Raw genomic sequence first — 26,681 nt, forward strand, 5'->3', positions numbered from 1 at the left:
ATAATATATTATGTTATGTTTTTAGATTCATAAAAAATGTAAATTAATAAGCTAGGTGGTACGATGGAAGTTTTGGTAGCTATTTTTTTCTTCCTGAATAAGGATGTTAGTAATTGGTGCGTACTTTTTAGGGTTCCGTAAATCAAAAGGAAAAACGGAACCCTTAAAGGATCACTTTGTTGTCGTCTGTCTGTCTGTCGGTCTGTCAGGAAACCTACAGGGTACTTCCCGTTGACCTAGAATCATGAAATTTGGCGGGTAGGTAGGTCTTATAGTACCTAGACATTATGGGAAAAATCTGAAAACCGTGAATTTGTAGTTACATCACACAAAAAAAATTAAATTGTTGTCATGAACTAATAATTAGTATTTTCAATTATCAAAGTAACATAACTATATCAAGTGGAGTATCATAATTTATGAAAGGTCTTCACCTGTGCATTCTAAAATAGATTTTTTGTTTATTTTTGTGCATCATTGTTTATGAATTATCGTGCAAAATAACGAAAAAATACGACTGTAGTGCGGAACCCTCGTTGCGCAAGCCTGACTCGCACTTGGCCGGTTTTTTGTGGTATAGTTCATACGTAGGTTTTGAAGTAGATGGTACATGACAGATTTTTATTTTTATTTAATCAAGATAACAATTATTATTGTATCAATTATTATATTAGTAATTATAATTATTAGTATTGTTGGTGGCCATATTTTAAAACCTGTCATTTAAGTTTCGTTTCGAGATTCGTATAACCGAATTTTGTATTTTATCTGCATTGGTGCGTTTTTGTTTATAAGAAACTTATAGCCATATTGCAGATAGCTACCTAGGTAGTTGATTTAAAATTTTAAAACACATTTTAGGTCACCTTTTCACTAGAGACAGAGTGAACTAAAGTTAGTAAACTCTCGGTTTGATCCTGAATCGACGTGGCTATGGTGACGTGAAATAATAGAAAAATAGGGCTATACCTTAGGGCTACCTCCGTCAAATGTACTAACATTTGACGCCTGCCAGTGACTGTGAAGCATCGACGTTTAGTTGCCTAACAGCCGTACTCAGAGTCGCTAATCGTTACTTCAGATTGAGTTAAAACGAGACAGATTTATGTGAGAGATATAGCTCTGTCTCGTTTAAACTAAATTTAAGTAACGATTAAGCTACTCTGAGTACGGCTGTAACTGTCGTGAGCTGTGCTAGTGATGCGTAGCGGATAATGTGTGTAAAACCAATCATCATCATCATCATCATGATCAACCGATCGATTCTGCAATTTTCACTGAGCAACCTTTCAATATAGCCTAGCAAGCATTGAACACTATGAAGTAATCACGATCGTGAACTCTGTCGTCGGTCAGGGTTGCTATACACATAGTTCACACATTATTCGATTCTGCAATTTTCAATGAACAACCTATCAATAGGATCGCTTTATTTTTATAGCATAGTGAGCTTAGTATAAACTGTGAAGTAATAGCGATCGTGAACTCTCAGACGCTCCTGTCGGTCAGGGTTGCACGCCAAAATTGAAACGGCAAAATTATTCGATTCGGCAATTTTTATTGAATAACAAAGTCGATTCGATGAAACTTCTACATTATTATGTTCGGCTAGTCGGGCACGGTTGTAAATACAATAATTTTGTAATACAATACTTTTGTAAATACAATAATTTTGTAATACAATACTTTTGTAAATACAATAACTTTTTAATACAATACTTTTGTAATAAATACAATAATTTTGTAGTACAATAAAGGGTGAATTTTGTGGTGTACAATAAAAGTAGGTATATTCATTCATTTATTCATTCAACTAGCTTATGCTCGCGACTTCGTCCGCATGGACTACACTTTCAAACCCCTATTTCACCCCCTTAGGGGTTGAATTTTCAAAAATCCTTTCTTAGCATATGCCTACGTTGTAATAGCTAGCTAGCTGCATGCCAAATTCAAGCTAATCCGTCCAGTAGTTTAAACTGTGCGTTGATAGATCAGTCAGTCAGTCAATCCATTTATATATTTAGACTAGCGACCCGCCCCGGCTTCGCATGGGTGCAACGTTGATACTAATGTGGTGTCATTTCCTCGGAAACTCTCAAATGAGAAGATTTTTTCCGACCTAATTCACATTAAGTACTTCAATTTCTCTAGGGATCTCTAATTTTTTGAGAATTAAACTATAGCTATAAACCTTCCTCTTGAATCACTCTATCTATTGGTGAAAACCGCATAAAAATCCGTTGCGTAGTTTAAAAGATCTACGTGTTCATACATACTTACCTACATAAAGACGCGGGAAGCGATTTTATTTTATACTATGTAGAGATAAGGCTATATAAAATTGGTCGGTTAGTTACCTAATCCTAATGACATTAATGAGTTTAATCTAACGATGTTTGTATAGTTTCGTCATTAGCCCAGTATCTATGTTTAATTACCAATAATTATTTGTTATTATTTTTCTTAGGAATGCGGATCGACCACGTTCCGTGACGTCAATCCTTTTATAGCACAATACCATTAAACTTGAACGTGAATAAACGTAAAATAGCGTTCAAACTATCGTGAGAGATTTCCTTTAGTAACATGTTTCAAACCCACTAGCTGACCCTAGCTATCTGCATGCCTACCAAATTTCAGCCCGATCTGTCCAGTAGTTTGAGCTGTGCGTTGATAGATCAGTCAGTCAGTCAGTCAGTCAGTCATCTTTTCCTTTTATATACTTAGATAAAATAATAATAAAAATACAGCACCGTGAAGGGCATTGCAAAAAATAATTAGCATTTTGGTGTTTCCGAAACGATTGATAAATAATTTCGTAAGATGCATAAAAATCTAGCACTTAGATCCGTTCACAGACTAGCCAATATGGGAATTAAAAAGTAATTACTTAAATTATAGTGATCAAGGTAATGCCTAGCTCTTAAATCGCACTGGTTTCCTATTGCAGATAATCATATTTTATATTATAAACTACATAGCTTATGTCCAAGACTTCGTTCGCGTGGACTACACAAATTTCAAACCCCTATTTCACCCCCTTAGGGGATGAGCTTTCTAAAATCCTTACTTAGCAGATGCCTGCGTCATGATTGCTATCTGCATGCCAAATTTCAGACCCATCCATCCAGTAGTTTGAGCTGTGGGTTGATAGATCAGTCAGTCAGTCAGTCACCTTTTTCTTATATATATTTAGATTGGAGAACAAATAGATTTTATGTAGGTATCACCTAAAAATTAAAATGGAATTAATAATCTTCTCGATTAGTTTTTAATATTTGCTTTGTCTAGGGCCAGTTGCACATTGTGGTTAAAGTAACATTACTATTACCGTTAAACTTGAACGTGAATAAAAATAAAATAGCGTTTAAACTATCGTAAGAGATTTCCTTTATTAACATAAATGCTCCTGGCTGTACTCACGTAGTTTGTCGACGAAGCCACGACGTAGTACAGACAAAAACCATCCGGGGTCCTTTTTTGCGCGAATGGCACGCAGTCTCAACCTCGATGCGTTGCGAGCTGAGTTCCTTTGAAGAAGGACCCCGGATGAGTTTGAAACTAATCAGGTTTCCATCGATTAACCACGTGAGTGCAACCTGGAGCTATATTTATAAAATAAAATAGGTTTTAAAACAACACTTTGCTAACTCTGTACTAGAATTTTACATTTTGTGGTCTGCATCAGCTGTTGTTGCTAGTAATGCTGCTCCAGCTGCTATTAATTCAATGGTGGCTTTATTTTAGTTGTAAATTTTTATATTTTATTAATTTTATGATAAGTGTTTTTATTTCTAAATAATTTTAAATACTTACACACCATAGAAGACGTAGGTTGGAATCCTGCCGGTTCCGCAATTTTTGATATTATTTAAAATGATTTAGAATGTTTAACCTTAACTGAAGGTAACCTTAGTGGTCTTATATGCAACTGGCCCTTAGAATAATGAACATAACTTCAACTTTTTACTCGCTTAGCAAGAATTTTAATGATTAAACTAATAAGTTTATTGATTCAGTGACATTAAAACTATTTGAATAGACAATAATTTGGACGTGAACTGACGATGAATGATGATGAGATATAATAATTATATCCAACAAACTAAGTAGGTAAGTAGGTACAATACGTATTGATGGGTAAATCCGACTCGCAAAAATATGTATAAAAATGTCATCTATTTAAAATAAACAAATACGTAGAAAGGTCAAATTCGGGACCAGGTGTTATCAATACTTCGAAATATCTTACTATACTTTACTTTGGTTTAACCTTAATTAATCATTAGGGAACGTTATTAAAGCTATTGCATTTTTAGGGTTCCGTACCGCAAGAGGAAAAACGGAACCCTTATAGGATCACTTTGTTGTCTGTCGGTCTGTCAAGAAACCTACAAGGTAGGTACTTCCCGTTGACCTAGAATCATGAAATTTGGCAGACCTACCTAGGTCTTATAGCAGACATTCGGGGAAAAATCTGAAAACCGTGAATTCAGGGTTAGATCACACAAAAAAAATTAAATTGTGGTCATGAACTAATAATTATTATTTTCAACTTTCGAAGTGAGTGACTATATCAAGTGACTATATCAAGTATATGAAAGGTCTTCACCTGTACATTCTAAAACAGATTTTTATTTATTTTTAAGCATCATAGTTTTTGAATTATCGTGCAAAATGTCGAAAAAATACGACTGTAATACGGAACCCTCAGTGCGCGAGCCGGACTCGCACTTGGCCGGTTTTTCTATAGTTGTTCTTAATAGATATTTTTCAGACTTAACCTCAAAAAGTAAGAAAGCTTTAGAATAAAGGGCACATCTTTTCTGTAAAATTATACTCGAAGTAAGTAAGCTCAAGTAAGGTTTCTTTCTATTCTTGTTGCGACAATGCATTTTAGCCAATAGTGAGCGAGCTTCAACCAATCAGAGGTGATTGCGATCGTAGCATTGTAGCTGTCATTCTACCGCAATCGCGCAGCTGGTGGGGTTCTTCGGTCACCTTGGTTTCTACTATGGGTTTTGTGCATCAGAGATATCTAAAAAAACCGCTCCATAGAACACTGAGGGACTTTGAACTTGTGGAAGAGGCCAAAGAGGCTAACGTGTCAATCAATTCGATTCCATACGTCATCACAGCTAAGCTTCTTTTAATAAGTACCTTATATTCAATGCAACCAAACAAAAAATCCCATAAAAATAGCGAGCGGTCATTGTACGAGATAACACAATTAATCACTATCTAGAACTCAACGTCATCTCTGTTTGCGTGATGACTTGATAAATCTAAAGCTGGATCCACACCTGCGCCCGAACCGTAAACAGAATGCGCATTGAACGCCTATGGACGCGTCACTAACTCTGTGCACACGTGCTTGACTTTGATCTTGACTTGGTGGTTACTTTACCTCCTTAGGGGTTGAGTTTTCAAATCCTTTCTTAGTGGATGCCTACGTCATAATAGCTATGTCGTATAAGCATGCCAAATTTGAGCCTGATCCGTCCAGTACTTTGAGCTGTGCGTTGATAGATCAGTCAGTCAGTCAGCTTTTCCTTTTATATATATAGCTGTTTATATTCACTCCCAAAAACTTATGAACATATTGTGCACGCCGTGACTGTAAACGTGCACGCGAACCGCTCGCAAAGTCCTTGTGGACAAGTTCACATTATGTTCTTAAATGCGATGCGCGTTGTGTACACGATTCATGCGGAAGCGCAAATGTGGATCTACCTTAAGGATTCTAAACAATAACACAATGATTATGAATTTCTGATCTGAGATTTTGCAAGGGCAAAAAATATTGACGGGTTACTTACTAAAAAATATCAATAGACGCGCAAATTTAAGCTAATATTTTAGTACCTATAGTCTAATATAATATAATTAGTGTCTATTGTTAGTATAAGTATTTAACGATTTCATGCAAAAATCAATGAATATACTCAATCATGTGCAATTTTAAAAATAAAGTTCATTGTTCTGACTTTCAGACTGTTGAACAATGAAAATGATCTAAAAAACATCTATCAATCGAAGGTCAATCTTTGATTGCAAAACTGTGAACTATTAAAATTTTAATAGCACAATTAAAAATGTACGCTTACACGGGTATAGGCCGATATCACATGAAGCAATTCACTGCAATAACCAACAATACTTGAAAATTTCAGCAATTATTTTCCATAACATTATGGAAAATAATTGCTCCACTTATTGCTCCAGATTAATCCATATGTTTTGCTGATCAATGCCCATGCAAGCGCACCATAATATAGCTGACTAGACAATGCCCACGACTTCTACCGCGTGGATGTAGGTATGTAAAAATCCTATGGGAACTCTTCTGTTTTCCGTGATAAAATGTAGCCTATGTCCTTCCCCGGGAAGTAAGCCATCTCTATACCAAATTTTATCAAAATCGGTTGAACGGTTGAGCCGTGAAATGCTAGCAGACAGACAGACGGATACACTTTCGCATTTATAATATTAGTATGGAGGATGTATATTTATGGGTATTCACTCACGCTAGTCTAAACGCTAAAACACCTATGTAACCTCGGATCGTAACCTCTAACTTATTAGCAAGTAGTAGTGTTAGGTATCCTTTTCTAATATTCGATGATAAAAAGGATAGCAGTACTTTAGATCTGTCAATTTAGATATGAAATGAAAAAGCAACTTTAAACTTACAATTAAATGAATTAAATCTGCTTGTAATACTTCTGAACTCATAATTTGATCGAAAAAATTCTAAAGTTTACAGTTATCATCAGATAAAAGTGACCAACGGTTATTGTGTTTGAAGAATAGAGGAAAAGTATGTACATCTTCCTAAATATATAAAAGGATAAGGGGGCTGGGACGGATCGGGCTGAAATTTGGCATGCAGATAGCTTTTATGACGTAGGCATCCGCTAAGAAAGGATTTTTCAAAATTCATCCCCTAAGGGGGTGAAATAGGGGTTTGAAGTTTGTGTAGTCCACGTGGACGAAGTCACGAGCATACGCTAGTGTATAATAAACTTAATTATTTGTCTTTGGAAAAGTACCGATATAAGAATGGAAGATCTAAAATGGTTAGTCAATTTATTTTCTTCAGGTAGGTACTTAAAACTTATTCAAAATAATATCAAAAATTGAGGGATTAAAGACATTTTATTTAATTTAATGTATCATTAATTTATTCAATCCAGTTGATGCATGTGATGTTAATTTAGTGTTGACGTTAAAATATTACCGAGGAAAATCAATTATGACCTTTATGTATTTAAGGGCGTTACCAGTAAGAAGATAGTGTTTCGATATTTATTCGTTGAAAAAGGCATTTTTTGCCTTATAAAACATTTAAATAATTCAACTGTCAGAGTACATTATTGATATTATCTATGTAAAGCCGCAAAATATGTTTTTTTATTGCTGTCCAGTAATTATGGCCTTATGAATTTAATATTTTGACTTATGAGATGAGCAAGGAATCCACATTAATTTTATGATCTTTCCAAAAAAAAGCTATTGAATACCTGTTAATTAATAACTCAGTTTCTAATAAAATATGCGTCCATAAATTTAAACTTTACCAATGTTAAAAAATATATAGCTAAAAAAATTTGCCGAATTTTTCGACTGACTTATTTTTTAACTACCCGCTATACCCGTCATTTCATCCGCGTAAATTATAAGAGAGGTGACCTTCGGTCGTACCAAAATATTAATTAGAATCAGTAGGGTGATTTCGTAAAACCTGCATCAATCAATATTACAATCCTAATTGTTGTGATTGGCTGAATTTGTGCTAATCTTGTTGCAACAGTGCATTGTAGCCAATAGTGAGCGAGCGTCAACCAATCAGAGGTGATTGCGATCGTGACATTGTAGCTGTCATTCTACCGCAATCGCGCAGCAGATAATGCCCGCGACTTCCCAGAAAATCCAATGGATCTTACAAGATAATTAGTTTCGAAGCACTAATTTCAGAAGAAGACTTACAATAGGTACAATTAGAGAATTTGGAGCCTCAATAGCTAAACTGGTAAAGGAGTGGACTGAAAACCGAAAGGTCGACGGTTCAAACCCCGCCCGTTGCACTATTGTCGTACCTACTCCTAGCACAAGCTTGACGCTTAGTTGGAGAGGAAACGGGAATATTAGTCATTTAACATGGAAATTACTGATGAAAGTAACAAACATTCAATAGGTACCTAAGTATAGGTTCAAATAAATAATCAAACCATTTGAAGAGACTGTGCAGGTCAATGTACTGTACATCGCACTAAACTGTACTCATATAACTGTTGTGCAAAACACATTGTCAGATATGGGGTACCTTTAGTAGATGAGAAAACCATACTTTCTTCAGTGTAATCAGTTACTTGATTTAACCGTTGGGTTCCGTCCTCTTATAGATCAAAATGTATATAAACATATATTTAGTTAAGTATAGCTATGTCTGTAATTGGGTATTTTCCTACTTTTGAATTTGATAAATATTATTACTTTATTATAAACTAGGATAAAAATAATGACGTACGCTGAAAATAATATTAAAATCCAACAAAGATTTACAAAGTTACAGGCATTTTAATTTTGGAGAGGGAGGGTCTTCTATCCCTTTCTCGCAAAACGAAAATTTGTATTGAAACCGCACGAAGCTACTATGGCATTAGTAAGGTGTGACGTCAAAATGCTATATCGCTATCTCTGTCTAATCAGAAATACTTAAATGCTTATAACTTTTTTGTTATTTGATCGATTCAATTAGTTTTTTCAGTTTACGTCATTATTTTTATCCTAGTTTATAATTAAGTAATAAAAAAATTGGAGTCAAATACCCAATTTGCTCGTTTCCGGCTTGACCGATTTGAATGCAGTTTCTTTCGGGAGTTTCCGTTCTGAAATTAGCCCTGCCTATCATAAGGTTCCGTCGTTCTTTAGGTTCCAAAATTCAACATCCAGCTTTTGTTTCAAAACAATGCACCATAAACCGACGAACGTCGCTAGTATCCAGCTGGAAAATTTGGTTTTTGCCATACTCTGGAAATATCGAAGTAAGTACCTATTATAGGTACTTTATAAGTAGGCAACTGTATTTTTTTCATAAATCAACATTGATTTTAACTTTTGTATCTTATTGCTATTCTTTTAAATAAAAATAAAATAAAATGAATAGAAGATAATTTCCCTGACACGGCCACGTTTATTTTAATTGATATAGTAGATGTACGAATAGGTACATTTATAGATAATTAGTTATAACTTTTATTTATATAGGTACCTAAGTCTATAAGTAAAAGTTTTACTACAAGGAAAGTGTCGGCAAAAATTAAAAATTTGCCACGCATAAAATATCATCCTATTCATATGCTAATACCGTTCTCATTTATTGTAACTAATAATTTTGGACTTAATAATTTTGGACCAGTAATAAATTTTAATACCTGTTTTTAATATTAACAATAGTAGGTATTTAGTGCCGCGTCCCATTTTGATTCTACCATAGTACAATAATGGACTAAATCCATCCGTATTCATCATCATGATCAACCCATTACCGGCCCATTACCTACTGAGAACGGGTCTCCTCTCAGAGTGAGAAGGGTTTAGACCATAGTCTGTCACGCTGGCCCAATGCGGATTGGCAGACTTCACGCACCTTTGAGAACATGAAGAGCTCTCAGGTATGCAGCTTTCCTCACGATGTTTGCCTTCACCGTTAAAGCAAGTGATATTTAATTGCTTAAAAACGCACATAACTCCGAAAAGATAGAGGTGCGTGCCTGGGATCGAACCCTCGATCGCCCGAAAAGAAGGCGGACGTCCTAACCATTAGGCTATCACAGCTATAGGTACCTCCAATCCAATCCAATCCAATCCATCAGCTTGTTTGCGTCCACTGCTGGATATAGCCCTTTCCAAGAGCGCGCCACCAAACACGGTCCTCAGCCTTCCTCATCCACCCGCTCCCCACCACCTTCTTCAGGTCATCGGTCCAGCGGGCTGGAGGTCGTCCCACACTGCGCTTACCGGTACGCGGTCTCCACTCCAGAACACGTCTGCCCCATCGGCCGTCGGTTCTGCGATAGACATGACCTGCCCATTGCCACTTCAGCCCGCTAATCCTTTGAGCTATGTCGGTCGCTTTTGTTCTTCTGCGAATTTCCTCGTTCCGGATTTTATCCCTGAGTGATACCCAACATAGCTCGCTCCATAGTGCGCTGAGCGACTTTTAGTTTGTGGACGAGGCCAACTGTGTCCACATAGGTACCTACCCACGTAAGGTCGACCTAAGTGTAAAAAAATACCTTAAAAAAAGAAAAACTGTAATTATGTACCTACTGATAAAACATCCAGTGAACGTCACGATTTTATCAACGCAACATCCGAGCTCAGCGCAAAAAATGGGAATATCTCCCTACACCGCAAGGCGCGGCACCGTCTCATACAGTTACTTTTTTTTTAAATCAAGTTGGACGTCGAATTTTTTTTACCGTTCAGGATTAATGGAATATTCCAGATTTATATTTAAGGCCAGTTGCACATCAGACGGCTAAAGTTAGGTTACCGTTAATATAGATCTGACCATTAATATTTAAGCACATGTAAATTTTTTTAATTCTTAATTTTAATTAATTCTCAAAGGTGTGTGAAGTCTACCAATCCGCACATGGCCAGCGTGGTAGACTATGGCCAAATCTGTCTCACTCTGAGAGGAGACCCGTGCTATGCAGTGAGCCGGCGGAGATGGGTTGATCATGATGATGATGAGGTACCAATTGTTTGCTTCTAAGTGCTACGCCAACTCAAACTCAAAGCATTTATTCCAAATGGGTACCATACCATACACTTTTTGACTGACAATAATTATTGTTAAACCAGATGATGCCCGCAATTTCGTCTACGTGGATTTAGGTGGTTTAAAAAAATCCGTGGGAACTCTTTGATTTTCCGGGATAAAAAGTAGCCTATGTCCTTTCCTAGGATGTAAGCTAACCCTGTACCAAAATTCATCAAAATCGGTTAAACTATTGAGCGGTGAAAAGCTAGCAGACAGACACAGACACACTTTAGAATTTATAGTCTAAGCAAAGTCCGAGTGTGCTCTATAGATCTCACCCTAAGAGCTAGAGCGCACTACAGTGCGATGATTTGCAGTGCGTGCTAAAATCAGTAAATTTTAATTTAAATGTATCAAAATCCGGTACGGAATCAATTCTGCAGTGGGCGCGCTTCCATATAGTTCTATAGTTTGCTAAGTAGTTAGATTTTGCGGAAAAAAACGTACGGAAATTTACCGTCGTGCGCGTTAGCTCTAACAATAACAAGACACTAAACGGAACTGCCGTTTAATTTCGTAGTATAGTAAGTAGTTCTCGTTCTACAGCTCGCTTTGGTTGTTCTAGCAAAATCGGAAGTCGACCTCGAAGATATTAAAAAAGGTCGGTGCCCAAAAAATTGTAGGAAGTGCGAATAAGTACCTGTCATATCTAGGATTAGTATAAATATTAAAATTGCATTAGTTAAATTAAACATCAACATGATGGATTTGTTTTTATACTTTGGGCTAAAGTTTTCCCCGTAATATCTCAGATATGGGCGCGTTTGGAACCCTCGTAGCTTTAGATTAAGTTTACGTAATTAATCAATTATCACCACTATAATATCATTTTACAAATCCAAGAACTGACTATCAAAAAGTGTACAATAGTATAGTACGCGACAGGTAGAGATGGCAATCGGGGTGGGAATGCCACAGCTCATCCACTAAACCGATTTTGATGAAATTTAATACAGAGATAGCTTTCCCAGCGACAGGCATTGACAAATAAAATCCTGGAAAATAAAAGAGTTCCCAAGGGGTTTTTTAAAATCTTAAACTCACGCAAACGAAGTTGCGCTTATCATCTAGTGTTTATATAAATAACTATGCTTATGCTTGCGACTTCGTCCGCGTGGACTACACAAATTTCAAACCCCAATTTCAACCCCTTAGAGGTTGAATTTTCAAAAAATCCTTTCTTAGCAGATGCCTACATCATAATAGTTATCTGCATGCCAAATTTCAGCCTGATCCGTCCAGTAGTTTGAGCTGTGCGTTGATAGATCAGTCAGTCAGTCACCTTTTCGTTTTATATATTTAGATTAACCTATCTAAGTAATCCTTAAATGACCACTCGCACAAAGATCTTGACAGACCGGTTCCAATATGGCGGAACCATAACAAATTACTAAATAAAATTATATTAAGTACCTATAAGGATCTATTATTATTTTATCATTGATTTATCGGCGGGTTCAATTGTTCACTGAATAATCATGACCCGTTTTCAACAAGTACCTACCTGCCTAGTGCCTACATAAGGAGTCCTACGTCACAATAGATATTACATTGAATTAATTGCTCTATTTATGTAAATGTTTATATTATACCAGCTTATCCCCGCGACTTCGTCCGCGTGGACTACACAAATTTCAAACCCCTATTTCTCCTCCTTAGGGGTTGAATTTTTAAAAATCCTTTCTTAGCGGATGCTTACGTCATAATAGCTGTCTTCATGCCAAATTTCAGCCCGATCCGTCCATTAGTTTGAGCTGTGCGTTGATAGATCAGTTCAGTCTATCAGTCAGTCAGTCAGTCAGCTTTCCTTTTTATATAATAAAATGTAGAATATAGATATAGACTTTTAATATAGGCTAGAACAATAATTTTCATTTTTAATTTTCGATCCGGTTTGAGTAGGTACCATTATTTTAATTTAGTTTTTCTGACCTAGGGTACGGCAATAACTATTTATACCTACTTTATTGCAGTAGGTATATATTCATGTTTTTTTAGAATACAATAAGTGAAGCTACATCGCTATAGTCAATTAAAAGGCCCTTGCTCCGTCTACTTTGATATTTTTAACTAACAAAATAATATTAACCTATGAGTAACATTATTTATTATTAGTAGATTTTGATATTCTAAGGTCGCTGATGATAATTATCTGGTTCGATAACTATAAATAGTACTGAACGTTGACAAAAAAAACTTCCACTCGAATACGTAGTTTAAATATCGATGAACTTTGTTTCCTTATTTTGTACCAGATCAAACTAATTAAAATAAATAACTTACATAATTGGACGAAGTTTAGCAAATAGAACTCATATGTATTTAAAATTATATGCATTGTTAATTATTTTATTATTTCATTTATATTTAAATCACGTCAATCCGTTGCACGTCAGTCCGATTAAACGATAAACCAACAAATCAACAAACAGACACACTTTCGCATTTATAGTAAGGGTACTGATTTTTCGCACTAGCTCCGCTTAGTTAGAATTTCATGGCCTTAAAGAATAGGTAGGTACATGTTTGATATTTGACTTTGTGGTTTCTTAAAAACGACTTTTTGCGGTTTGAGTCCGTTTTGCTAAACTACGTCCAATTACAATCTGATCATGATCATGAACTGTAGAAGTTACCAGAGTTTACCCTCTGGGTACGCATTTTATTGAAGCCTTAACCTATAAGTAGGTAGTTTATACGCTGCAATTTCTTTTACTGAACAAAAAAACTATTATGATATTATGACTATATTGGAAAATTATATGATATCTTGCGATATCGTAAAATAAACTTAGTATTATGGATAAATCTCGATAAAGGGAAGCATGTTTTATGACTCTTATTATTAGCACTTACAAAAACTGTATATTGAAAGACACTATAATAATCATTGTGATGGTCATAAAACTTGTGGTATCAAAACCATGCATGCGTGAATAATTCATTAAATCATTAAATCGATTCATCATTTGTGTATATTTTTTATCTTCTATATATATAAAAGGAAAAGGTGACTGACTGACTGACTGACTGACTGACTGACTGACTGACTGACTGATCTATCAACGCACAGCTCAAACTACTGGACGGATCGGGCTGAAATTTGGCATGCAGATAGCTATTATGACGTAGGCGTCCGCTAAGAAAGGATTTTGGAAAATTCAACCCCTTAGGGGGTGAAATAGGGGTTTGAAATTTGTGTAGTCCACGCGGACGAAGTCGCGAGCATAAGCTAGTATGCTATAATATTGGCTCATTGTAGTAGGTCATAGTAATACCTTTATTTACTACTAGCTTATGCTCGCGACTTCGTCCGCGAGGACCACACAAATTTCAAACCCCTATTTTACCCCCTTAGGGGTTGAATTTTCAAATATCCTTTCTTAGCTGATGTCTACGTCATAATAGCTATCTCCTTGCCGAATTTCAGCCCGATCCGTCCTGAAGTTTGAGCTGTGTGTTGATAGACCAATCAGTCAGTTAGTCACCTTTTCATTTTATATATTTAGATTCGAATAGATGATATAATTAATCTCTTTGCCAAAACTTCTGTTTGTATTAAAATATCATTCAGATCACCAAATCATCGTTATTTTTAGCACACCTTTATTTTGCATTATTTTTATTTCGCATAATAAATTCACAAATCAAATTATTCAGCAATTGACAGTTTTACCAACGGCCAGCGGTCAGGCAAATATTATATAATGGCGAATATAAATTAATAAATGCCATAGTTCGACCTTCGAGTCATAATAATATAATTAATTGGTGTTCACAGTTTTTTGTCTAAGTTCTAGTTTCTTCTAAATAGATGGAAGTTTTTACTGTCTACTCACATAATATATTTTGGTGCTAGCTATAATTATGCCCTCGACTTCGTCCGCGTGGACAAACAACAAACACAAACTTCAAACCGCTATTTTACCACCATAAGGGGGTGAATTTTCAAAAATCCTTTCTCAGCGTATGTCTACATCATAATAGCTATCTGCATGCCAAATTTCAACACGATCCGTCGAGTATGTACCTAGTTTGAGCTGTGCTATGATAGATCAGTCAGTCAGTGAGCTTTTCCTTTTATATATTTAAATATTGTATTCGCGAAGATTTAGGTTTTTATCCTTTAATTATTTGGTGTGTACGTTATAGAGTGAAATGCAAAATCTCTGACACATAAAAATACTTAGGTACAGCTCACACCACTGGGCTAGAAAAAGATTTTGCTTGTAGGTTTTCTCTTTGAGAATTTTCTTCTTTAAAAACTCTACACAATAACGCCGCACGCAGGAAAAAGATAGTAGATTTAAGTAAAAGGAAAATACCGCTTGAAAAACACAAATATTTTTAATTCAAATAAACTTTTACAAATACTTACCTACTTTCGCATCGTCGAATTTCAGAATGCCCTTTTGGTTAATACCCAGAAAGAAAATCGACGGCTGCTCGTTTTATTTGTTAATAAAATTAATGTATTGATTAATAAACAGTTTTTGTTTTGTTTCAGGTTTATTTATACTGTTCCTTCTGGGCTTCATCTCATTGGGAGTGGCTTTTGTTATATTGTTCCTACATCCTTACGACGTGTTATTCCGATGGGTAAGATTTTTTTATAAATTTGATGACAACTTGATGATTTCACTTTATGTAAAGAACGTGAAAGGCAGGAAGCATGTGGCCTAGCTGTTGTGACAACGCATAATCAATCAATTGTGTTTGTTAAGCAACGTTAACTTAAGTCGGTAACTGGATGGGTGACCGACTTTAAAAGTAAGTCGATCCAGCTATCTGCACCCGCGCAGGCGCTATACCCTGGGAGACGCAGGTTCGACTCCTGCCGGTTTCGCAATTTTTGATAATATTATGTACCCATTTATTGTGATATTAGCTGTGATAGCCTAGTGGTTAGGACGTCCGCCTTCTAATCGGAGGTCGGGGGTTCGATCTCAGGCACGCACGTCTTACTTTTCGGAGTTATGTGCGTTTAAAGCATTAAATATCACTTGCTTTAACGGTGAAGGAAAACATTGTGAGGAAACCTGCATGCCTGAGAAGTGAGAGTCCTCGTAATGTTTTCAAAGGTGTGTGAAGTCTGCCAATCCGCACTGAACCAGCGTGGTAGACTATGGCCTAAACCCTTCTCATTCTGAGACGAGACCCGTGCTCAGTAATGGTCCGGCAATGGGTTGATAATGAAATTTTCCTTTACAGAAAGTGGTGCTCTCTGATGGTGGAGAAATCTTCGAATCATGGAGGAAGCCGGAAGTAAAGTTGTACTGCAGGGTCTATCTGTTCAACGTCACCAATGCTGAGGAATACATGTCTGGACAGGACACCAAGATCAAAGTCAAGGAAATTGGACCGTTTGTCTATCGGTAAGTAATTTTCTTCTTCCTCGTCGCAATACTCTTGGCAGAGCAGTTATGGTCCATAACACGGGCGTTTGTTGGGCACCTGCCGTCTGAGGAGTAAAAGAGAAAAAACGTCACCTTCTGGACCGGTCCGGTTCATTCATATTTATAATTCGTAATTTATATGTTACTAGCTGATCCCCGTGGCTTCGCCCGCGTAGATTTAGGTTTTTAAAAATCCCGTATAGCCAGTGCCGTGCAATTCATAGAGGCATAAAAGTACTGCTTACCCTAGTTGAAAGGACCAGAGCCCATTTTTCTTTATGACCTGCCATTCAGTAGGTCTATATAAGGTGTATCAGGCCTATTTTACTAATGCTTACCCTGGCTTCGAACTCTGTGCACGCTACTGCGTATAGCCTATGTCACTCAAGAATAATGTAGCTTTTTACTGGTGAAAGAATTTTTAAAATCGGTTTACTAGTTACCAAAGATTACCCCCTACAAACAGACTTAACGACATTACCTCTTTATATAATAGTATAATATAATAGTATAGATTACATTTATCTTAACTAGTGTTAATTTTGTATTCAATAAACCACTAACAGTTTAAAAATGTTATATATAAAAAGTTATGTAATATACATATTATATTGAAAACATCGTGCATTGAATGATTATAATTTTGTAACAGAAATTTTTAAAATAGCCAAACTAAATGCCAGTTTGCTTAAACGTCGTCTCTTCCGTAGTCAAGTTTTCCAGTAACCTATAAATATACATATATGTTATATTATTATTTTAAGCTAGTACCTACACATTAATTATAAAGCCTATTTTAGTTAAACAAGTTTCAAAAAATGTTAACGACCGGGTTAGATAATTACCTGTTATTGTTAAAATCAGTTTAAACTTAAGTTAGTCAACCTGTTTTTACAGAACAGGCGAACAGGCTGCAGCCGCGTGTACCTAGGTTTTTGAAAGAGTGTTGATAGCTACTTTGATTTTACAGGATAACTAGCTTATTCCCGCGACTTCATTCGCGTGGACTACACAAATTTCAGCCCCCTATTTTACCCCCTTAGAGGTTGAAATTTGAAAAATCCTTTCTTAACGGATGCCTATGGATACCAACGTCATAATAGCTATCTGTGTGCCAAATTTCAGCCCGATCCGTTAAGTAGTTTGAGCTGTACGTTGATAGATCAGTCAGTCAGTCAGTACCTTTTCTTTTATATATTACTAGCCAATGCCCGCGACTTCGTCCGCGTGGAGTTAGGTATTTTTAAAATCCCGTGGGAACTCTTTGATTTTCCGGGATAAAAAGTAGCCTATGTCACTCTCCAGGTCTTTATCTATACCTACCCATGCAAAAAATCACGTCAATCCGTCGTTGCACCGTTGCGACGTGATTGAAGGACAAACCAATAAACCAACAAACAAACACACTTTCGCATTTATAATAAGGGTACTGATGGCTGTAATACTTACCTTGTAAGTTTTTATGTTATTTCACTTCTCATCTTATTCTCTTTTTTTTTCAGTGAGGCCCTAGAGCACAGCAATGTCACGTTCAACGAGAACGGAACCCTCTCTACGATACCTCTACACCCTCTTATTTGGGAGGAGGAACTGTCAGAGGGAAACAAGGAGGACGATATTTTATATCTACCCCACATTGCTTTACTGGTTAGTCCTGAACTATTTATTTTAATACAATAAGTTTGAACCCTAGGAAAACACAAGCATATTTTATATGTACGAAGGCAACCTATTTGACACCCCTTGGAAAATAGGCAAAATTAAAATTCCATATTATATATAGGTACAAAGGCAATCTGTCACTTATTCCGAGTGGCCTTTAGGGCGGTTTCAGACTAGCGTAATTTTTTTTGCGCGTATACGTTCGTTTCAGCATACGCGCTTACACGCGCTCTACATTACGCGCTTCAAAAAACCGGACTCTCGCATACGGGCATATTTCGGCGTGTTCGCTTCACGGAACAGAAAGATTTTCTGTTCCGTGGTTCGCTCGAACCGGTGATGTTGTCAATATCAACGTGGATTCTGCCTAAGAAACGCTCGCGCTTATACAAGCTTAGAAGCGATTTGTTTTTTAAATATGATAGAAACTTTAGTTGAATACCGCTGGTAAGAAGTATTTCTTTATTGTTTTTGTGAAGTGCAAATGTACAAATCTGCATTGTGCATGTGCCCATTGCCACTACAGTTTGCAACCTTACTCTATATTGGTTACTCTGGTTCTTGCCAAAATAGCACTGTACCTAGGGTTGCCAGGTCGCCAAACCTAATAGCCGGACAGACCAGCCAGTTTGGCATTTGGGTAGAAAGGCCGGATGTAGGGTACATTATTAAGGATTTTGTGTCGTAGTATTAACGACGATAAAAAAATGGTAGGTATGTAAAATCAAGCTTTTTTTATTATTGTTATAAATGTTGTTGTCAGGCGGCACTGCCGCCTGCGGGAGTGACCGACAGTCGACTCGCCTGCGCTCGGCCACGCTCGTTTGCGAAATGTAAAAAGCCTAACAAGCCGGACACCGTTTATTTTGGCCGGACACGCAATGAAAAAGCCTACCTATGTCCGGCTTTATCCGGACGCCTGGCAACCCTAACTGTACCTACCCATAGGTAAATTCTCACCATTCCAAATGTATAAGAGTTCTATCAAGGCAAATATTATTTTGTAAGGAATGCATCTTTCTAGAGAATTCGCAAGCAATAGGGCAATTGACCAACTTGTTCATAGGAAAACTTTCTTAGTGCCTACACTCAAAGGACTAAAATTGCATACAATGCATGTACTTGTACTTTGTGTGTAGTTTATCAATCGCTCGATGACTGCAGTATGCAATCAGAGGTCAGTGACCACGTCCCAGAAAACTTTACGCCTATATCATCATCTTTTGATGTTACTCTTTCGTCCATTATGCATTTTGACAGCAATGCAATTTATTTATATCTATTGTCTACTATATCTACCTATATTCAATACTAATTAATATCCATTCTTCTATATACCTTGTCACTGGTTATGCGTTTAACCGATTTTAACGAAATTTGGTATTGCGGTTTTACCTTGGAAAATCAAAGAGTATTGGAGTAAGAGTACATGGTTTCAAAAACACCTGAATCCACGTAAACGATGTCGCAGGTATTATCTAGTTGAATAACAAGTATTTATAATATGAACCGGTAGTAGACTGCAAGACGATTAATTATTCACTATTTATTGAACGATTATAAGGAAGCTAAAAGATTTTCAAATAAAATATAAAAATATATACTTGATCGCAAATCTCGAGAACAGCTAAACCGATTTCGCTAATTCTTTTTTATATAATATTCCTTGAAGTTCGAGGATGGTTCTTACGGAGAGAAAAATTAGAAAAATTGTAAGTATTAAAAAAAATAAGAATCAACTGTTAGGCGGAACAAAGTTCGCCGGGTCAGCTAGTTTTTAATATAACTTAGATTTGAGACGAAGCAAACTGCATCAAAAATGTGTTTCTACATCCAATTAATAAACAATTCTTTTATTTCCGTGTTGTCTAGTTATATAAGTTTATATATCGCCAATAACTTCTAGAATATAGCAGGTATTTTGCAACATTTCGTAACTACTATTCAAGGCAGGGCAAGACGACATGCCGATGCATTTGTATGGAAACCCGCTTCTATAGGAATCGGATATGCACTTGAGATTTCCACATACACTTAGCATTTGCCTGCATATCTACTTGGTTCCTTTTACCGTAAGGTCATAGAGGCTCCAATGAAGGCTTATTCCAGAAGAGTCAATCCGCAAAGACGTTAAAATAAATATTCAGTACCCTTATTATAAAAGCGAAAGTGTCTTTGTTGGTTTGTCCTTCAATCACGTCGCAACGGTGCAACGGATTGACGGGATGGGATGATGATGCCCGCGACTTCGTCCGCGTGGATTTAAGTTTCTAAAAATCCCGTGGGAACTCTTTAATTTTCAGGGATAAAAAGCCCCAGGCCTATGTCCTTCCCCGGGATGCAAGCTATCTCTGTACCAAATTTCGTCAAAATCGGTTGAACGGATGGGCCGTGAAAAGCTATCAGACAGACAGATAGACTCACTTCCGCATTTATAATATCAGTATGGATTCTGTGCTAATAGTACCTTACAAATAAAAATAAGTCAATAAATAGATAAATACAGATATAGAAGCTCATTCTGCAAAGTTTAGGCCACACTTCACCACACTGGCAAAATATGGATTGGCAGATTTCACACATCTTTGAGAACTCTGTCGTACCGGCATCCTCGCCGTATTTTCATTCACCATTAAATCATCGTGATATTTAATTAAGTACATATAAATTAAACGCTGAAAGCTGTGATAGCCTAGTGGTTAGGACGTCCGCCTTCTAATCGGAGGTCGGGGGTTCGAACCCGGGCACGCACCTCTAACTTTTCAGAGTTATGTGCGTTTTAATTAATTAAATATCACTTGCTTTAACGGTGAAGGAAAACATCGTGAGGAAACCTGCATGCCTGAGACTCCTGAGAGTTCTCCATAATGTTCTCAAAGGTGTGTGAAGTCTACCAATCCGCACATGGCCAGCGTGGTAGACTATGGCCAAAACCCTTCTCACTCTGAGAGGAGACCCGTGCTCTGTAGTGAGCCGGTGATGGGTTGATCATGATGATGATGATGAAACGCTAAAAAAGATGATGGATGAATGCAATACAAACTAATGAAAAAGTCAAATAATAATATATTGCCTATCATTAATTATTTACATATTAACTTAAAACCTGTCGTGTTTAGGTCTTTAGGTATGAATATTTAATTAGCAAATACTTAAAGTCAAATACTGCGGAATGCTTCAACTTAGTACCTACTTAAAATATTTGACTAGGTACTAAGTATTTCTCAAACTAAACCTTTGCATTAACATTTAGTTAAACTTTTGCAACATTACTTTAGCATTATTTACATACGTAAATGTTTGAGGCAAAATAGGCACCCGTTCAAATACCTAAAACTTTAAATTAAGTAGGTACCCAACCTCGACTTGGTGTAAGATATTAGTTAGCTAATGCCTTAGCTCTCAAGTTCGGTTTTTTTAAATAATTAAGAGTTCATGACCAATTTTTAATTACAAATAAACTATTAATAAACTTAAATCTATAAAAACAACATTAAATTAAAACTAAAATAAATTAAATTAAATCTAAAACCTAATAAATAATTAAGTATACAATTTCCGATTAAAAGTAAATCAAATCAATCAAGATATTTGGAGCAGTTTCGGATTTTACCTACCAATGCAATCGTTTTTCTATTTCATTACGAATTTATTTATAGATCAGAAAAGCACATAGTTAAATGTCAAAGTTATTATGTAGTAGATGAAGTCCGTGACTTTGTCAGCTTGGAAAACAAACAGTTTTGATAAATCCCGTGAGAACTCTTTGATTTTCCGGGATGAAAATAGCTTATGTCCATCCCCGGCATGTGAGCTGTCTCTGTAGCAACCTCAAAATCGATTGAGTGAATGAGATAACAGACAGACAGACACGCTTATCTTATATCATTATCATCATCATCATCATCATCATCATCATCAGCCTGTGGACGTCCACTGTTGGATATAGGCCTTCCTTAAAGAGCGCCACCACACCCGGTCCTCAGCCTTCCTCATCCAGCCACTTCCCGCCAGCCTCTTTATATCGTCGGTCCATCGTGCTGGAGGGCGTCCCACACTACGCTTGCTTAAACGCGGTCTCCACTCAAGGACTTTCCGGCTCCAACGGCCATCGCCTCTACGACAGGCATGACCTGCCCACTGCCACTTCAGCTTGCTAATAGTTTGGGCTATGTCAGTGACCTTGGTTCTCCTGCGGATCTCCTCATTTCGGATCTTGTCCCTCAAGGACACCGCTTATATCATTAAGTAAGGATTAATAGTTATCAAATTATTATGGGCTTTCAAAAGTAGCAGAATTTTCTATATGGGAACACACTTTTATTAAAGTAGTACCATACACGCAAGAGCAATTTTTTTTATTTAACTACACTACACGCTATCTCAATTACCTAGGTACGGTCTACCTACGTCATATCACGCTTGTAACATACACGGAAATAATTACATTAGATAATTATAATTACACTAATTATTGATACTTGCAATGTTGTCGGCGTGGATTTTGGTTTTTAAAATTGTCGTAAGATTTTTCGGGAAAAAATCTTATGTCACTCTCCATATTATCTTTAATTTTATTAATACGAAAGATCACGTGGATCCGTTGATATTTGTTACATTATTGAAGGACAAAGGTATGAAAAATTGCATCGTATCCCGCAGGAACGTTTTGTTTTCCCGGGATACAAAGTAGTTTAAGTCACTTTCAAGGTTTGTAACTCAAAACATGCAAAAAAGGTTATTTGACGACCTCCCTGACGCAGTGGTAAGCGCTGTGGTCTTACTAGTGGGAGGTCCCGGGTTCGATTCCTGGCAGGGATTAGAAATTTTATAATTTCTAAATTTCCGGTCTGGTCTGGTGGGAGGCTTCGGCCGTGGCTAGTTACCACCCTACCGGCAAGGCCGTGCCGCCAAGCGATTAAGCGTTCCGGTACGATGCCGTGTAGAAACCAAAGGGGCATGGGTTTATTTAAAAAAACTGCCTGCTTCGATCTTAGACTGCATCGTCACTTACCACCAGGTGAGATTGCAGTCAAGGCCTAACTTGCATCTGAATAAAAAAACACGTTAAATTTTTTTACTTTATTTCAACCAAATAATAATTGTTCCTACATTTTCCGCTTCACATCCTGAAACTCTCTTGATTGGATGCTGCACATTCCTCTTATAGATACTGAACTAATCTAGATAATGATAGGTATATAAATCAAAACTTTTTTTTTTTAAAGAATATTAGCCATGTTAAATGACTAATATTCCCCTTTCCTCTCCAACTAAGCGTCAAAGCTTGTGCTAGGAGTGGGTACGACAATAGTGCAACGGGCGGGGTTTGAACCGTCGCGTCGTCGACCTTTCGGTTTTCAGTCCACTCCTTTACCGGTTGAGCTATTGCTGTGTTGCAATGTGATTAAAGGATAAACCAACAAACAAATTCACTTTCCCATATTAGTACGGATTGTCGACCTTAACCTAAATTTGACCTCGTCCCTCTTTCAATGCGAATATCTTTACAATTTGTCATTTATAAAGGTACTTATCTACTGACCATAATAAGTTGTAACTGATATTTATGGCCATTTAAAATATTATGTAGCTTTTCATTATTTTCCTTTTTTTTATTTTTTTATTTTTTTTTATTCAGATACAAGTTAGCCTTTGACTGCAATCTCACCTGGTGGTAAGTGATGATGCAGTCTAAGATGATAGCGGGCTAACCTGGAAGGGGTATGGCAGTTTTTTTTATTAAACCCATACCTCTTTGGTTTCTACACGGCATCGTACCGGAACGCTAAATCGCTTGGCGGCACGGCTTTGCCGGTAAGGTGGTAACTAGCCACGGCCGAAGCCTCCCACCAGACCAGACCAGAAATTTAGAAATTATAAAATTCCAAACCCCTGCCAGGAATCGAACCCGGGACCTCCCACTATTAAGACCACAGCGCTCACCACTGCGCCAGGGAGGCCGTCAAATGAATCCTTCCTTATTTATATTTACTATCAATATCGCGACCACATAAAATTTGTTGTGGCTAAAGCAGAGAAATCAGTGCCCTTATTATAAACTACCTGATGCCCGCGACTTCGTACGCGTGGATATAGGTTTTTAAAAATCCTGTGGGAACTCTTAAATTTTCCGGGATAAAAAGTAGCCTATGTCCTTCCCCGGGTTGCAAGCTACCTCTGTACCAAATTTCGTCTCTCACCCATGCTCTGTAGTGAGCCGGCGATGGGTTGATCATGATGATGATGATGACGTTTTGACTTATAATCGTTTTAAAATTTTCTATTGTTTGTTTCAGTCAATTGCCAACGTGGTCTCCCAGCAAAGCTTCATGACTCGCTTCGGTCTGAACAACCTCATCGGCTTAACCAACAGCCAGCCTCTTATGAAGATGACGGCCAGGGAGTTCATGATGGGCTTCAAGTCCGAGCTGATGACTTTGGGCAACACCTTTATGCCCAGCTGGATCTACTTCGATAAACTTGGGCTTATTGATAGGGTAAGTTATTTCAACGTCACTTATTTTATTACCCTGTCGTAATATGATATTTATTTTTATTTTTTTTATTTATTGACACTTTATTGCACACAACACAAAGTAAACATTGAAAAAACACAATACAGGATCTTATTCTAATAGATGTAGCATGCAAAGGCGGCCTTATCGCTAAAGCGATGAGGCCATATTTGGATGATTCTTAAGATGGATCTTCTGTTAACTTTACTCACAACTTTTTAAATGTTATCAGAACAATTAATTCATCTGTAAGTAAAATTTTAATTTGCATACTAGTTAGTCATCGTCTCCTTTCAACATTTGACGAAGAAGTAACTAATGATATAGACATATAGTGTTCAAGAAGAAGAAAATATATACTACTCTACAAAGATATATATTATAACTCTTTTGTTTAATGGAAAAATGCTGAAAATCTGAGGTCAATAAACATGAGGATAAACTGTGAATAACAATAATACTAGCATTATTATAAGTGCATATTATATTTAATTAAAATATAATACAAATTAAGTAAAAGTGATCACAACGCATGAGATACAAACTCGTTTAATGCCTGATATAAACATAAATCTTTATGGTAATAAATTCTAACAAAAACCAATTCTTTTGTTCAGATGTATGACTTCAATGGAGATTTTGAGACCATTTTCACTGGCGAGAACGATATATCTCGATCCGGCCTCATAGACACGTACAGAGGGTCCACCGACCTCCCACAGTGGGACGGAAAGTATTGCTCTAACGTTCAGAACGCTTCTGACGGCACCAAGTTCCAGGGAGCTGTTAGCCGGAACGAGACTGTACTGTTCTATAGAAAGAGCTTATGCCGGGCTGCACCTTTGGTAAGTAGTGACTTTAGTATTTTCTATTTGAACGACAAAAAAAAAGTACTCATATACTTACTTTAAAAGCTTTCTTAAGAAATTAGATTTGCCAACATAAAAAATTACATTTGCCAATAAGAGAAATTAGGTTTGCCAACATGAGAAATTTGATTTGCCAACATGAAAAATTACATTTGCCAATAAGATAAATTAGATTTGCCAACATGAAAAATTACATTTGCCAATAAGATAAATTAGATTTGCCAACATGAAAAGTTACATCTGCCAATAAGAGAAATTAGGTTTGCCAACATGAGAAATTAGATTTGCCAACATGAAAAATTTGATCGTCAACATGAAAAATTAAATTTGTTAAAATCAGAAATTAACTATGTCCATAAGATTGCCAACATGAGAAATTACATTTACCAATAAGAGAAAGGGCTCCAGGTCACCAAAGACGCAAATGGTTGGACGATATAAGAGGGTGGACAGGGCTTACTATACCCAAAGTACACACAAGGCACACGATGATGATGATGATGATGATGAATAAGACAAATTAGGTTTCCAATATGAGAATTTAGATTTGCCGATTTGCCATTATGAAAAATCAGATTGTCAATACGAGAAATTAAATTAAGTAGCTAAAATCAGACATAAGTTTCCAAAATGAGAAATTAGATTTGCCAATAAGAGAAAATTAGACTTGTTTCTAAAAGTATTTCACATAATATAGTATGAGTTAACTTGATTCCAGATCCCGGTAGAAGAGAGTATCAAGAATGGTATGAAAGCTTACAAGTACGTGTTCCCTGAGCATATGCTGGACAACGGGAAATACAATGAGAAAAACAAGTGCTTCTGCAGACATGGTAAGTTATCAAGAAACTAAAATGTGGGCTTAATACGAAACTTCTGAGTTAAACAGTTTTACTTTACCCATAAAACAATATTTATATATATATATATTATTGGACACACAAAACAGATTATGACAATAATTGATAACTGAGTAATACAAGCCATGAATAAAACTAGTCACTCTCCAAAAAAAAAAAAAGTGTGTACAAAAGCAGTTATTAGTAACGGACGTGTACGTAGTTAGTAAGTAGTAGTGTTAGATGTCGATCGTCATAATATGTTGTTACTTCGGCGTAAAACAGCCTTTAGTCATACAGCCTTTTTATATCACGCTACACGATGTGATGATGACGTGCTTTCATACGCGTGATCTTTGGATTTTTAAAAATCCTGTAGATTTTCCTTCTTCTTCTTTGCTGCGAGTATCTCTGTACCTTCCATCAAAATCGGTTAAATGGATGGGAGTTTTAAAAACACGTGGGAACTTTTTGATTTTCCGGGATAAAAGTAGTAGGTATGCCTGTCCCCCGTTATCTCTACTAAAGATAGACACATTTTTGCATTTATAAAATTAGCATGG

At 36.6% G+C, this 26,681-nt stretch overlaps 1 protein-coding gene across 3 annotated transcripts in view; it reads left to right on the plus strand.

The window, feature by feature from the left end:
* LOC117985108 (lysosome membrane protein 2-like) overlaps nt 1-26,681 on the plus strand; it is a 63,602-nt gene that overhangs the window by 33,517 nt on the left and 3,404 nt on the right. For all 3 annotated transcript variants that reach the window (XM_069501001.1, XM_034971790.2, XM_034971789.2), the window contains exons 2-7: nt 15,342-15,433; nt 16,046-16,209; nt 17,733-17,877; nt 24,192-24,392; nt 25,028-25,255; nt 25,998-26,112. In XM_069501001.1, the coding sequence (XP_069357102.1) occupies nt 15,342-15,433; nt 16,046-16,209; nt 17,733-17,877; nt 24,192-24,392; nt 25,028-25,255; nt 25,998-26,112 (945 nt within the window). The remainder of the gene's footprint in view (nt 1-15,341; nt 15,434-16,045; nt 16,210-17,732; nt 17,878-24,191; nt 24,393-25,027; nt 25,256-25,997; nt 26,113-26,681) is intronic.

The sequence above is a fragment of the Maniola hyperantus genome, chromosome 9 (assembly GCF_902806685.2).
Source record: "Maniola hyperantus chromosome 9, iAphHyp1.2, whole genome shotgun sequence".
NCBI classification, from domain to species: Eukaryota; Metazoa; Arthropoda; class Insecta; order Lepidoptera; family Nymphalidae; genus Maniola; species Maniola hyperantus.